At 54.2% G+C, this 12681-nt stretch overlaps 1 protein-coding gene across 3 annotated transcripts in view; it reads right to left on the reverse strand.

The window, feature by feature from the left end:
- The window catches only part of SLC6A9 (solute carrier family 6 member 9), a 32432-nt gene extending 19990 nt beyond the window's left edge, over positions 1-12442 (reverse strand). The window contains exons 1-2 of one of the 3 annotated variants that reach the window (XM_054572106.1): positions 12273-12442; positions 6650-6765 (exon numbers count right to left, since the gene is read on the reverse strand). In XM_054572106.1, the coding sequence (XP_054428081.1) occupies positions 6650-6679 (30 nt within the window). In that variant the 5' untranslated portion in view covers positions 6680-6765; positions 12273-12442. Of the gene's footprint in view, positions 1-6649; positions 6766-11989; positions 12070-12272 lie in introns of those variants that run through there. The other 2 variants (XM_054572104.1, XM_054572107.1) reach the window with 2 other exon arrangements.
- Between the last annotated feature and the right edge of the window lie 239 nt (positions 12443-12681).

The raw sequence follows: 12681 nt of genomic DNA on the forward strand, positions 1-12681 counted from the left end.
CGGATTGTGAGATACCAAAAGCCAGGGGCCAGGAAGCAGGGTGTGAGTGTCCTGGTCCTGGGAAAGCGTGGCTCTTTCTGGAAATTGACAGGCAGGCAGAGGGCCCGGACCACGGCAGGATCTTAATAAACATCCATCAGGTGGAAGCACGCCTGACTTCCGATGCAAAGGATGGCTTTCCTGTGCGTTTGGTAAGAGTGGTGACTCCAGAGGGAACACAGCAGGGTGGCACTGAAGTATGAAGGGCGTGCCTTGGGAGTCAGAGAGGCCTGGGTTCTGACCCCAGCTCGGCCACTTTCCCACCGTCCATAACCTTAGGACACTCACTTCTCATGTCTGGTCTCCGTTCCTTTCTGAGATTGGGATGCAAAGCCCTGGCCAGGGAGCTCAGCAGCATCCCCAAACGTTTGGGCACCAGGGGCCGCTTTCGTGGAAGACAACTTTTCCACAGGTGGGGTTGGGGGCAGGAGCTGGCGCTTGGGCGGTAATGCGAGTGAAGTTTTGCTCGCCGGCCTGCCGCTCACCTGCTGCCGTGCGGTGCTGTTTCTAACCGGCTGCAGGCCGGTACCAGTCCCCATACGCCAAGCTTGTGGTTTAATCCTTGGTCAGGGCACATACAAGAAGCAACCAATGCTTAATAAATGGAACAACAAATCGAGGTTTCTCTCTCCCTTCCTCTCTCTCTCGAATAAAAAAAAAAAAAGAAAAAAAGAAAAATTTAAATAAATAAATAAATAAATAAATAAATAAAATGGGATAATATCCACTCATTATTGAAGCTAGTGAGCATTAGTAATAATAGTAACAGATAACACATATTAAGTGCTTAATATGAGCCAGACATTGTCCTAAACACTTTATATATGCAGGGTCTGGCAGAAGCAAGGCCTGCTTGAGTATGGTTGGTAAGGGTAATAAAATACGCGTGTAATAATTTATAGTTTTAATTTGAATATTTCACCTAAAATGTCATTTGGTATGCTTGCGTGTGCTATTGTTATGTTAAAAAATTACATACTTATGATTCTGTAATAAAAGATTTTATAATAAAAAAGGGGCGTTAATTTGCACTGGATCCTGTATGTCAACTCATTTAATCCTCCCAGCAACCCTCTGAGGAAGGTTCATTTTAATCCCCATTTTGGGGGAGAAGATGGACACTGGCCTAGGCCCAAGCAAGTATTCGAAGAATGGCCTCAGACCCCACTGACTCAGCCACTCACTGGGCCAGCCTCATGCAGCCAGGTGCCCAGACATGCTCCACTGACTTCCCGCAGACACAGACTGAGGGCCAAAGCTCTGGCTGGGCCACCGGCTCCAGGAAGGTCCAGTCACCCATGATGCCCAAATGCTCACTTCCACCCAGGGTGGGCTCTGGGCTCTGGCTGCCCTGGCCTGGGCCGGGTGCCCAGAACAGGCAGCCCTGGCTGGATGGCTTTCTCTGGCTCTGGCCATGGGGACAGGAGGCGGCGGCGGCCCAGCTGGGCCCTGGCTGTAATGAGGCCTCATTAGTGGGATCCAGCTGCTCCAGCCCCACTTAGGGAGGCCAACCCCCAGCCCCCACCTCTGACTTTTCTTAATAAGAGTGGGCATGCTTCCAGAGGGCAAGGAGTCTAGGGGTTTTGTTGTGCCCTGTGACTCTGAGGAAGGGTCCTGCTGAGCTGGGACTGACGTGCTGAGGATGAGAGGAGGGTTGCAGGGAAGCTGTATGAGGGGAGGTGTGGGCACAGGACTGAAGAGGTGGTTTCCAGGGAGGTTGGAGAGGGGAAGGAGACCAAAGGGAAGGGAGGGCAGAGTCCTAGGTCCAGAGGGGAAGTTTGGGCCTTATCCTCTGGCTCTAGATATTGTCCATGCCAATGGGGAGGCAGTAGTTGCACATCTAGGATCATCTATTTGATCATCTAGGCTGTCCTGGCTCGGAGAGCACCTCCTTTGTGCTAGGCTTTTTATAAAGAAAGCACCCACTATGTGCCATGACCTGTATTAGCAAAGTGCCCACTATGAGCCAAGTCCAATGCTGGAAAAATACAGTGTGGCAGGTGTGTGCTAGGAAAGCACTCACTGTGTGCCAGGACTTGTGTTGAGAGAGTATTCACTGTGTGTCAGCCCCATGCCAGTGAGCCCCTGTGGTACACTAGGTCTTGCACTAGGTGAGTGCCCCATGTGTGCCAAATTCTGTGAGAGGGAAGGACCCAATGTATGTCTAGTCCTAAGCAGGGTGAGTGCCCATTGTATGCCTGGTATGGTGTTAGATGAGCGCCCACTGTGTGACAGGCTCTGTACAAAGGGGGTGGCCAATGTGTACCAAATCAGTACCAGTTTAGCACTTGTCACATGCTGGGACTCATGCTAGGTGCATGCCCAGAAGGTGACAGGCCTCTCACTGAGGGAGTGCCCAATGTGTGCCAAGCCTATGCTAGCTGAGCACTTGCCACATGCCAGGACTTGGGCCGGGTGAGAATCTGTTGTGTGCCAGGCCCTGGAATGGATGCTGCAGAGGTGTCCAAACCCTCATGTCAAGCCAGAACAGAACAGGTCAGGGTGGGACAGCCCCAGGCAACCTGTGGTGCTTGCATAGCCTTGTGGGATAATTTAGATGCTCTGGCACCCAGGGCCCTATCCCAGGTGGCTCTGATCTTATTCATCACAAATCTTCCCAGTGAGAAGCAACCAGTGAGTTCTGGGGAGAGACCAATGAAGCTCACCAAGGCCCAAGACACAGTATGGGTGAGGAATGGACACGGGAGGAGGAGACTGAGTCAACCAGCTTGTGAACTTGGTGTGAGGCTGTAGGGTTAAAACTGGCCCTGTGGGGCTCTTCTGTCCTGGACTCCTCTCCTCTAGCTCCCTGTCCTCTAAGCCCCAGGCAGGCCCCACACAGCACATGTACAGAGGTATGGTGTCTCCATGGAAGGACCACGCCACCCCACTCCCAATGCCCCTAAGCATCCCAGCTGCTCCCAGGCTCGGAGGCACCCTGGCCAGCTGGGTTTTTGCACGGTCCTGTCCTAGGAGCTGCTGAGGCGTGAGGGAGGCAGCTGAGCTGGTCTGGCAGAAACCATATGGGCTGGGAGTTGGCGGAGGGACATGTGTAGCAAGCATGTGGGCCTGGGCACGTGCTGGGAAGTGGCTTGCTCCTCCATGGGGTACCTGCCACATGAAGACCTGGGCAGAGGCTACAAGGATGACAGAAAATGTCTGTGGATGCTGAAGAGACCCAGAGGTCCCATGTCCTTACACCTAAACCTAGAGCAAAGGGGGATGAAGGTGAAGACACCATCCTCACAGTGAGGCCCACTCCCTGCATACCGGGGCACAAATGGCAACAGAAGCCACCAGCTTGGTATGGTGCATGTGCCCTGGCTTACATGCACGGCCCTCAGCACCCTGTGTCCTGCCCCATTGTGGCATCCTGAGACGGGGCCTATCTGAAAGGAGCATCCTTAGCCATGTGTCCTTAGGGGAACATAGCGCCTAATAAAGTGCTGGTTCAGCTACCTAGGTTAGCTAGGACAGATGGCACTCCTCAGAGGCTATATCCTAGAGAAAAACACTGAATGGAGGAGGCTTCAGTTCCAAACTGGGGCCTGAAAATAGCAGAATAGCGTAGCCCAAGGTCATCAGCAGAACTGAAAGAGGCAGGAATAGAATCTCAGCAACCATGGGGATGCCCAGGGGACAGATGCTATGAGCCTAAAACGAAGCAGCAGCGGGCAAAAGCCAAAGGGCAGAGGGCACGAGGAAACCAAGCCCCAGCTATCTTTAGGCACATCATGGTGCTGGGAACAGAGTCCCAAAACAGCATTCCCTTCCACAGACAGGCTAGCCTACAGCTCCGGGAAGTTCCACTCTGGCAGGGATTCTGGGAGATTGTAATTCATGCTCCCTACAGCCCATGTGGGTCCCACATCCCTCCTGCCTGATTGCCTCAGTCCTTTCAGGGTCACTCCAGGGAAAGAAGGGCAACCAGGGAGTATGCAGAGGGTTTCTTAGGTTTCATGGGACTCAGAATCTTCAAGTAGGAAAGGGCAGAGCTATATCCCACCTCCTAGACAAGCCCATGGCAACTCCAAGACTTCTCTGGGAAAGTGGAGATCTTTCTCAGTTTCTATCACAACATCCACTCCTAGCAAGTGTTCAGGTCATGAGACCTCCATCTCTCCCCTGTTCTGAGCACCCAGAGTTCAGAATGGCTCAGAAACACTTTCAGAAGCTTGCTTCATTCAGACTTGTTCCAACAGGAGGGGACCAGACCTGAGGAGGCCTGAGGGGCAGAATGCAGGGCCAGGAGCCTGTGAACAAGAAAGGGACCACACCCTAAACCTGGCAAGCTCAGGAGAGGCCTACATGCAGTGCTCTGTTGCAAGAAAAACTCTGTTCTTCTTGCCGACGCGGTAAAGAATTACAGATCAGAAAGTCTATTCGCATGTAAGCAGGGTTTATTGGTGATACTGTCTCATGGAAGAGAATGGGCCTTGCTGAGGTGGGAGTAAAAGGCAAGAGCATTAGGTCCTTTGTCTTGAGGCCTTATATAGTTGGCAGGATGGGGATGAAGAAGTCACATATTGATTGATGGCTAAAGGTTGTGCCAGCTTCCCCCAGAGGGCATGACTACCCAAACATAGGTGTGTATGGGGGTCTGTTAGCCCAAATCCTTATCTTGCTCCACACTGTATTTGTTCATCTTGTAAAACAGATAGATGACAAAAGGCAGTTAATTCAAGTCGAGGCAGTTACCCAAACTTATTCATGGGCTCTTTCTATAAGTACTAGAAACCCTTTCATAAAGGAGACAGTGACCAGAGACAGGTAATTAACTGAAGTTGTTTTATGGGCTTCTTGTTTGGGCACTGTGGACCCCTACCTCGTCCCCCTTCTAGACCTGGGATGAATACACAGCTTCAAAAGCTTTCTTTCCCAGAGAGTGGAAATGATACACACAGAATTTCAAGGTGTTAATATGGCGTTTCTTGGGATGTTCGGAACACCTGGCCATCTTGCTGGGCCAGGCTCAGGACTGCTGAGTTAGTGGGTGGGACACGTCTCCTTCCTCCTCCCTGCCTTGGTTTCCTATCTATCTCACCTAAGAGCTTGACAAACACTGATATCGAAAGTAACCACATAGGAGGGCCTGAACATAAAAATTCCTAGTGGGTAGTCACTTCCTAGGTCTGTAGCTTCCTTGACAAAGGTCAATCTTGACCTTAAGTGAGCCTGTCTATTGTCTTTTTGCACCTAAGCTCACATACCTTTGACACGTTAGAGTAATCTCCTTTTCCAGACAACTCAGGGCACAACCACACACACCACAGCGCAAGACCACACAACCCCTCACTGCTATCTTGTTCCCCACACACCCTTTCTCTGAGCTGTAAGTGTTGATGATCCTGTGCCCACCAACTCCATTTTATGCTTTAAGCAGCCTCCGAGATTTCCCCGCTTGGCGCTTTGCGTTCCTCCGGAGTCCCTAGCCTACCACCGATGAATTTCATGTAGCCTCCCCTTCACATCTCTTCCTTTGATTGTAATGTACAGAATAAGTTGCGAAACTGCCATCCTCCACAGAGCATTTCTCCACCCACTGAGATTTTGTTTACTGGCAATTGTCACAATGTGGCTCAAATAAACTTATAAAAATTCTCTACAGCTTTGGACATTTCTTGTGACGACACCACCTAGCTAACCTCCCCCAAACCTTTCCTTTGGACCACATTGGTTGAGTCCCGGAAATCTTTGTTTTGGGAGGGCTCTGCAGAAACCCTAGGCCAATCGATCCTTAACTGAATGAGAAAGGGAGTGGAAGGAACTGATGTGCGAAAGGGAGGCTCCAAGGGAGGGGCCGTGCTCAGTCACAGTGCCCCAGTCCGCTGTCCAGAAGGCAAGATCCCAGGAGAGAAGAAATATAAGCACTGCCCTCAGGGAAGGAGCTGGCACCTGGCCCCTGGCCCCCCGCTGCCAGCGCCACCCTCCTTGGTGCGGCAGGGCGAGTGGAAGCCCACACCAGGCCCTGCTCTTGCCCTCTGCTTTCCGAGGCCCTCACCACCTCTCCTGTGCTCCGGGGCACTGGGCAAAGGAAGGGCCATGGCTTGGGACTGGGGGAAAGGAGAGTTTTCTGAGAGGCCTCAGGAGAGGATTTAAACAAAATGTTCCTTGTTACTTTTCAGAGTGGAAGTACAGGAAATACAGCCAGGGCCGGAGCATCCCTTGAGGAGCACCCACTGAACATTCCCTGTGGCAGGCAGAGCACGGGGGTGGGGTGGGGGGGTGGGAAATGGGGTGGGGGGTGTCTCAGCCACAGGACGGCCCCAGGGGTTCTGCTGTCCTTCCAGCAGGATGAGCTGCTGCCTTCTCTCCAGGGCGTCTCTTATGCCAGGGTGAGAAGGGGGCCTCCTGCCTCCCAGCGGGCCCTGTGGCGGAATCCGCCCCGCCGTGGGTTCGGAGCTGTAGCACTATCTAATCAGCCAGGTGAGGGCCTGCTGCCTGGGCCTGGGCCAACCCTAGCACTCAGGAGCCCAGGCAGTGCCAGACTCAGGGACCCACGGAACCTCTGAGGCTCTGCTGTCATGCGGCAAGCAAGCGGCTGGCCGAAGGCCCCGGACGGGGCAGTGCTCATGCCCTCTCCCTCCCTCAGTCTGGTCGCTGTACTCACCAACATCCCTTTGGCACCTTTTCCCACCATGGTGGCAGTGGGTTGGGGGCTCAGAAGCCCCAGGCCACACTCACAGACTTTGCTTCCAGCACCTTTCAGGCCACAGACCTCAAGAGCTGCAGAGAGAGCAGAGAGCGGGGTGAGGACCTAGCCCAGGCAGGCAGGGGGAAGGCTTGCGCGGCCCTCGGCGCTCTCCAGAACAGGCAGTGCAGGACCCAGGCCACCAGCTGGCAGGCCTCGCTTCCCTCCCACCTTGGACACCCCTCTGCCAAGCCACTTGTCATCTTGCTCCTTTCAGAAGGGCCCTGGGCCAGCTCCTCCCTAGCTCTTCTCCTGACCCTTCCCCTGCAGCCTCCAGTCTTCAGCCTTCGTGTCCCAATGGGCAAAGGTCTATTTTTGACTCTCCGGATGCCCAATTCTATAAAAGATTTTTAAAAAGAACACAAAACTGGACAGGGTCCAATTCTTTCATCGTCTGAGTGAATGGCTTCAACCTTTCCCCTGAAGGGGAGTCGGCTTGGACCTGCACACACACCCACACCGGCAGCCAGGATGGTCCTTTCTCATCCTGATGCCGTTCAGCTTGGGTTTCAGGGCAACTGGGCTTATTGTTGTGTTGCTAACCTGAACCGTAAGCTCTGGACATGCCAGGCACACCACGTGCGGGCCAGTTTCCCTGCCCTGTTCAGGCTGCCTCCGGCCTGCAACACCTTCCCAATACCAGGTGAAATGCTACAAATCCTTTAAGACCGTGCTTCTTAAATGTCACCTCTTCTCTGTGGCCTTTCCCTCACCAGAATGAACAAATTGCTTCTTCCTTTTTGCTTTGTTCAGACGTCTACTAGTGTCCTTAGTGACTCATATTAGACTAATTTGCTTTTAAGTCTGTCAACCAAGAGTCTGTGGGTTGCCTGAGGGCTTGGATCTGTGTTTTATTTACCGCTTTGTGCCCAGCACCTAGCACAGTGCTCAGCTTGCAGGAAGTGTGGGTTGCATTAAAGGGAAATGGGTAAGGCAGAGGCACTGGAGTGAGGGCCAGCCAAGATCTTGTAAAAGGCGCACATAAGAGGTGATGTGGGGCTGGTGAGCTGGAGGCACAGCAGACAAGGCCATGCAGGTGTATGCAGGTTGAACGTTAAATGCAGATGGTAGAGGGCAGTTCTTGATAGGCCACAGAAGAGGAATCAACCTGCAGGGAGACTCAAAGAATTCTCTCATAGCAGGAAAAACCTGAGTCAGATGGACAAAGACAGTCAACCTCCACAGGGCCTGGTCCCAGGAAGGATTGGGCTCTTCCCCACCCTCCTACGTAGCAGGTTCTACTCCAAAGGCTGTTCTGTGCCACTCTGCCCCACCCACAGCCACCTGTCAAAGGTCATCTCTCACCTACAGGCCCAGGAAGTCTTTGGAAGGCTAAAGAGACAGGGAAAAAACTCTTTGCCTATGCAAACCAGCCCTGGCCCTGGCCCTAGCCCTAGGTCTCCCGCATAGTCTGTGGCAGGTAGGGATGTGACTTACAACCATTTCTCGTTTGTCAGTCAATCATGCTGGCCTCCCTGTCTCTCAAAGTGCCCTCCTAAAGAGGTCCCTGCTCATGGCTTTGGTCTCCTGGGGACAGTCAGGAGAGGCGTGCCGTGCTCCCTTAAAATCACACCCTTGCTCTCCTAGCTCACCACACCCCTCCTTCCAAGCTGTAAGCCCTAGATTTGACTTTTCCCAGGCTGCCCCTCTTCAGCTAACAAATCATAATGGCAGTGATGACAGTAATAACAGCAGATGGCATCAAGAACCACCTCATGGACTGGGAATTATTATGCCTTCTGGTCAGGTGAGTAAATTGAGGACACTGTGCCCTGGAATTTAGGAAAGAGTGTTCTCACTCAGGATATCCCAGAGCGTGGATTGCAAATACAGCCCATGCCCTCAGGCTGCTTACAGATTGGTGTGGAAAAGGTGGCTTGGTGGCTGCTCTAGAGTGAGTTAAGTGTATAGATTTGCTGCTTCTCCAGCCTCTGCCATTTACGCTAAATGTACCCATCCATCCATTCGAAAAGAACCACGGAATGTCATGACATGCCAGGGCCTCTTCTAGGCACTGGAGGTCCACGTCACCCAGGCACCAGCCCGGCCCCTAATCCATACAGGGGCCGCCATGGAGAAGTTCAGCGTGTGATGAAGAGCCTGGGCTCTGGGACCTGGGAGCTCCGGGCTGGAATTCTGGCTCTGCCATTCATTCAGTATGTGACTTCAAGCAAGTCACTTAACTCTGCTGAGCCTCAGTGCTGTCAATCTGGAAGATGGGGCTCATAATCCGTAGTAAATTCTGAAGTTTCTGCTTCATTTTTCACTCGCCTACAAGTTCCCCACACTTTCCTCCCCTCCCACCTATTAATCATCCCAAAGCCCCAAAGCTCTGAGTTTCTTCTAGTTCTCCACAGCCACCAGGATATGGCCTAAATAGCTCATCAGGTATTTGAGGGTGGCCGCAATTCAATTCATTTATTCTGCACATATTTATTTCAGGCTTGCTCTGGGCTAGATCTGTGCTAGCACCAAGTACTCATGGGTCTCTGCAATTTATGGGATGGGGGAGTGAGTGAAACTGGTGTCTCAAGTGTATATAACTAAAGACTGAGATAAAGGTTGTGAAGGAGAAAGATCCTTAAAGCAAGGGCAGTGGCGGGGCGGGGCGGGCGGGGGGGGGGGGGGGCGTCACTAACCTGTCTGAGGGCTTCCCTGAGGAAATGATGTTTGAGAGTCAGAGGGCGTTAATTAGTCAAAGCGACAATAGTGAGAAAAGGAAGAGGAAGAGGTTTAAGCAAATGAAATAACATCGGAAAGACCACAAGTTTGGTCTCAGAGCCTGGGAGAAAGCGGCCAAACATGAAGGTGGATAGAGGAGCAGGGTCAGGGCTTTTGGGGCCTGGGTTTTGGTCTTTATCCTGAGGGCAATGGCAGCTGTTGAAGGCTTTAAAGCAGAGTTGTAATTGAGGAGGAGCGATTGGTGGAATATGTATTTTGAAAACATCACCTCGATACAGTGTGGAGAAAGGGAAGAGAGGGTGGAAGAGAGGGAATCAATCAGGAATAGATGAGATGAGAGGGCTTGGTTAGGAAGGTGACAATGAGGTGTGGAGAGGTGTACAGATTTGAGGAAACTATATAAGATAACATTGGTAGGAGTTAGTGATGAATTGGACTTTGGGAGGGAGGGATAAGGAAGGTCTTTGGTGTCTGCTGGTGCAACAGGAAAAAGCCAGTGCCAGCCCCAGACACAGTAATGCTGCAGGTTTGGAGTGGGGAGAGGATGGGCTGAGTTGGGCTGGGCTTGAGTTGTCTGTGAGCCGGCCAATGGTGAATGGCGAGAGGGCAGTCACAGAACCCACCCCTCTTTAGTTTCATTGCTCAGTCTTTCCTCTTCCCCCAAACAGAACTGTCAGGTCTCTGGATTTTAAGGGTCCATCTGGGCCAAGCCCTGGAGTCCTCTCTGGGGATGAAAAGGGGTCAGGATATTTCCCTGTCTTCAAGGACCTCACAGTTTAAGAGAAAGAGGGAGAAAGCATAATCTCTATGCACTGTGATGGAGGGAGTGGAGGGGCTGTGGGAGCAGGGAGGGGCCCTTGGTCTGCCTTGAGCCCAGACTGGTTACCCAGGGCCACCTGTGGCCATGTGGGACTATTCATCATTCCCAGAGGGTCCTTGCCTCCCTGCCTTTGCTCAAGTGGTTCCCTCTTCCCTGAGGGTTCTTGTCTCCATTTCCATCTGTATATATCCTGTCCATCTTCAAAATGTCCCAATGCCATTATCTTCAAGGAGCCTTTTTTTCCTCTTCCCAATTGCAATCCTTCCACTGTACCCCCCCCCCCAATACGCTATGTACATCTGATTAAAACTCTCATCATGCAGTGTTGAGGTACAGTTGCTTGCGTCCAAATCTGGTGCCCCACACGCAGTGGTGTGATTCTTCTGCGTCCCCAGGGCTGGGTACTGATTGGTATCGCTGCAGTCGCAGTATAGGCCAAGTAAGGGGCGTTTTCTCTGCGGTCCTAGTAAATATTTGGGCATGCTCAGTGTTGCCTATCATTCCCTTTCTAGAACCAATCCGCTCATCCACTACACTCTCCAGCCTTCTGTTGGTCCCTCACTTCGGGAGTCTTTAACCTCCCAGGTCCTTCTCTCCTTCACTCCTTGACCCCTAACCTTTACCATCTAACAGCCTCAGCCGCATCTGGCTGATTTCAGCAAAGAAATAGACCCAGGCTTTGTGCGGGAGCTGTCAGAGAGCCGGGGACTTGGCTCCTTTAAGTGTGTCCTACGAGGGGGCGTGGCCTACGGAGTGCAGGCCCGAATGGAGGTGCGGCTCCTTTAAGAAGCGGCCCGTCGACTAAGCGGAGGCCCCTGGCCAGCAGGCTGGGGCGCGGCCACTGTTGGCTCTGCGGCAACACCCGTAGCACCCCGATTCCTCGAAGCGGGGCGCGTCAGCTTTAATCGGGGTGCGAGGTGGGGGGGATGTTACATCAGCTACCACGTGTGGGCCTCTCAGCTGTTGAGGAGGCGGCGGTCCCGCCCCCGCCCCCTGCGGTGGAAAAGTACCGGGGCGCCCAGGTACCCGCCCCCTTGCCCCGCCCCTGGGCCGGCTGCTACACCCTCCCGGCCCTCCGGGCAAACCCCCCCTCCTGTCTGGCCCGGGCTGCGTCTCGTTCTCCCTACGGCGTTGGCTTCGGGGTGCGGGGCGCCGGTTGGGGGTGGGCGCCTCGGGCTGCTAGGCCCCTGCCCTCACCTGTGGCCGCCCGGGCGCATCCTACAAGCAACCGGAATGAAGGTTGGGATGGGGAGGTCGCAGATTCTTCCCAAGGTAGCAGCCCTCAAAGAACTCCACCGCCGTAGTCTTTTTCCAAAACCGTGGCCGGGAGTCGCGGACAAAGAGAGCCGGAGGGCGCCGGACTCTCTGGCATGGCTTTCCCGGGCTGGGGAGCGCGCGGGAACCCCCACGGGGCCAGCGTTTGGGCAGGCAGATAGGGAGACAAGCTGGCTGGAGAGGCTAGATAGGCAGCCAGGGTGGCCGGCAGTGTGAAGAGATGGAGCCGGAACTAGCACGCTGGGTGCAAACACGGTCCCTGGGTTCCTGGCCCCCGCAGACCCCCGGCGCTCAGACCTACTGGCGCCCAGACAAACCGCGACATGGTCTGGTTTCGGCGCTACCCGCACAACCCTGTGCCCACCACCCCCGATCAAACGGGAGTCCGCACGCAGCGCCCCAACTCCGGGAGCGTTCCCCCTCCTTTCCTGCCTGCTTCGATTCCTCGGTGACAGCGGTAACACCCAGACGCGCGCACCTACCCCGACCTTAGCGGCGAGACAGACATTTCCGTGCGTGCACCCACACTCTTACCCACAGACGCCCGCATACATGCGCGATCTCTCTCTCTCTCCCTCTCTCCCTCTCTCTCTCCCCCCCTCACTCTCACACGCGCGCGCGCGCGCGCGCGCGCACACACACACACACACGTACAAACGCACACTGGTCCTGGGGCTCAATCCCGAGAAGCCATCAAACACCCAGGCCAACGGCAGGACCGACAGAGGTGCGGGCTGCAGCGCCCCCTTCCCCCAGCCCCCTTACCATGCTGCAGCCCCCAGCCCAGGCGTGGTGGGTCCGCACCGCGGTGCGCCCAGGTGGCTTTCTTAAAGGGAAAGTTGCATCAGCTTCCCGAGGCTTAGTGCCTCCCCGAGTCCGCCCGCCCCGCGGCGCTGCTCTCGGCTCCTCCAGAGCTTGTTGTGTTTTGGTTTCGGGGAGGCGGGGGCCAAAGAGTTTGGTGAAAGTTTGGAGAGTGAAGAAGGCTTGGGAGACCTAGCCAAGTCCCTCCCCTCCCTGAACAGCTCCCCTAGCTGCCCAACCCGCCCCCCCCCCCCCCCCCACCCCTCATCCCCACCCTTCCTGGCCGACTTCTCTGGCTCCTCCTCCCAGGGAATAAAATTACAAGTCACTCCAGCTTTCAGATGATTGATCCCCACTAAACCCCTGGGAGTGG

This window comes from Pteronotus mesoamericanus, unplaced genomic scaffold (assembly GCF_021234165.1).
Source record: "Pteronotus mesoamericanus isolate MK-2021 breed Mesoamerican mustached bat unplaced genomic scaffold, CSHL_Meso_final contig_221, whole genome shotgun sequence".
In the NCBI taxonomy this organism is placed as follows: Eukaryota; Metazoa; Chordata; class Mammalia; order Chiroptera; family Mormoopidae; genus Pteronotus; species Pteronotus mesoamericanus.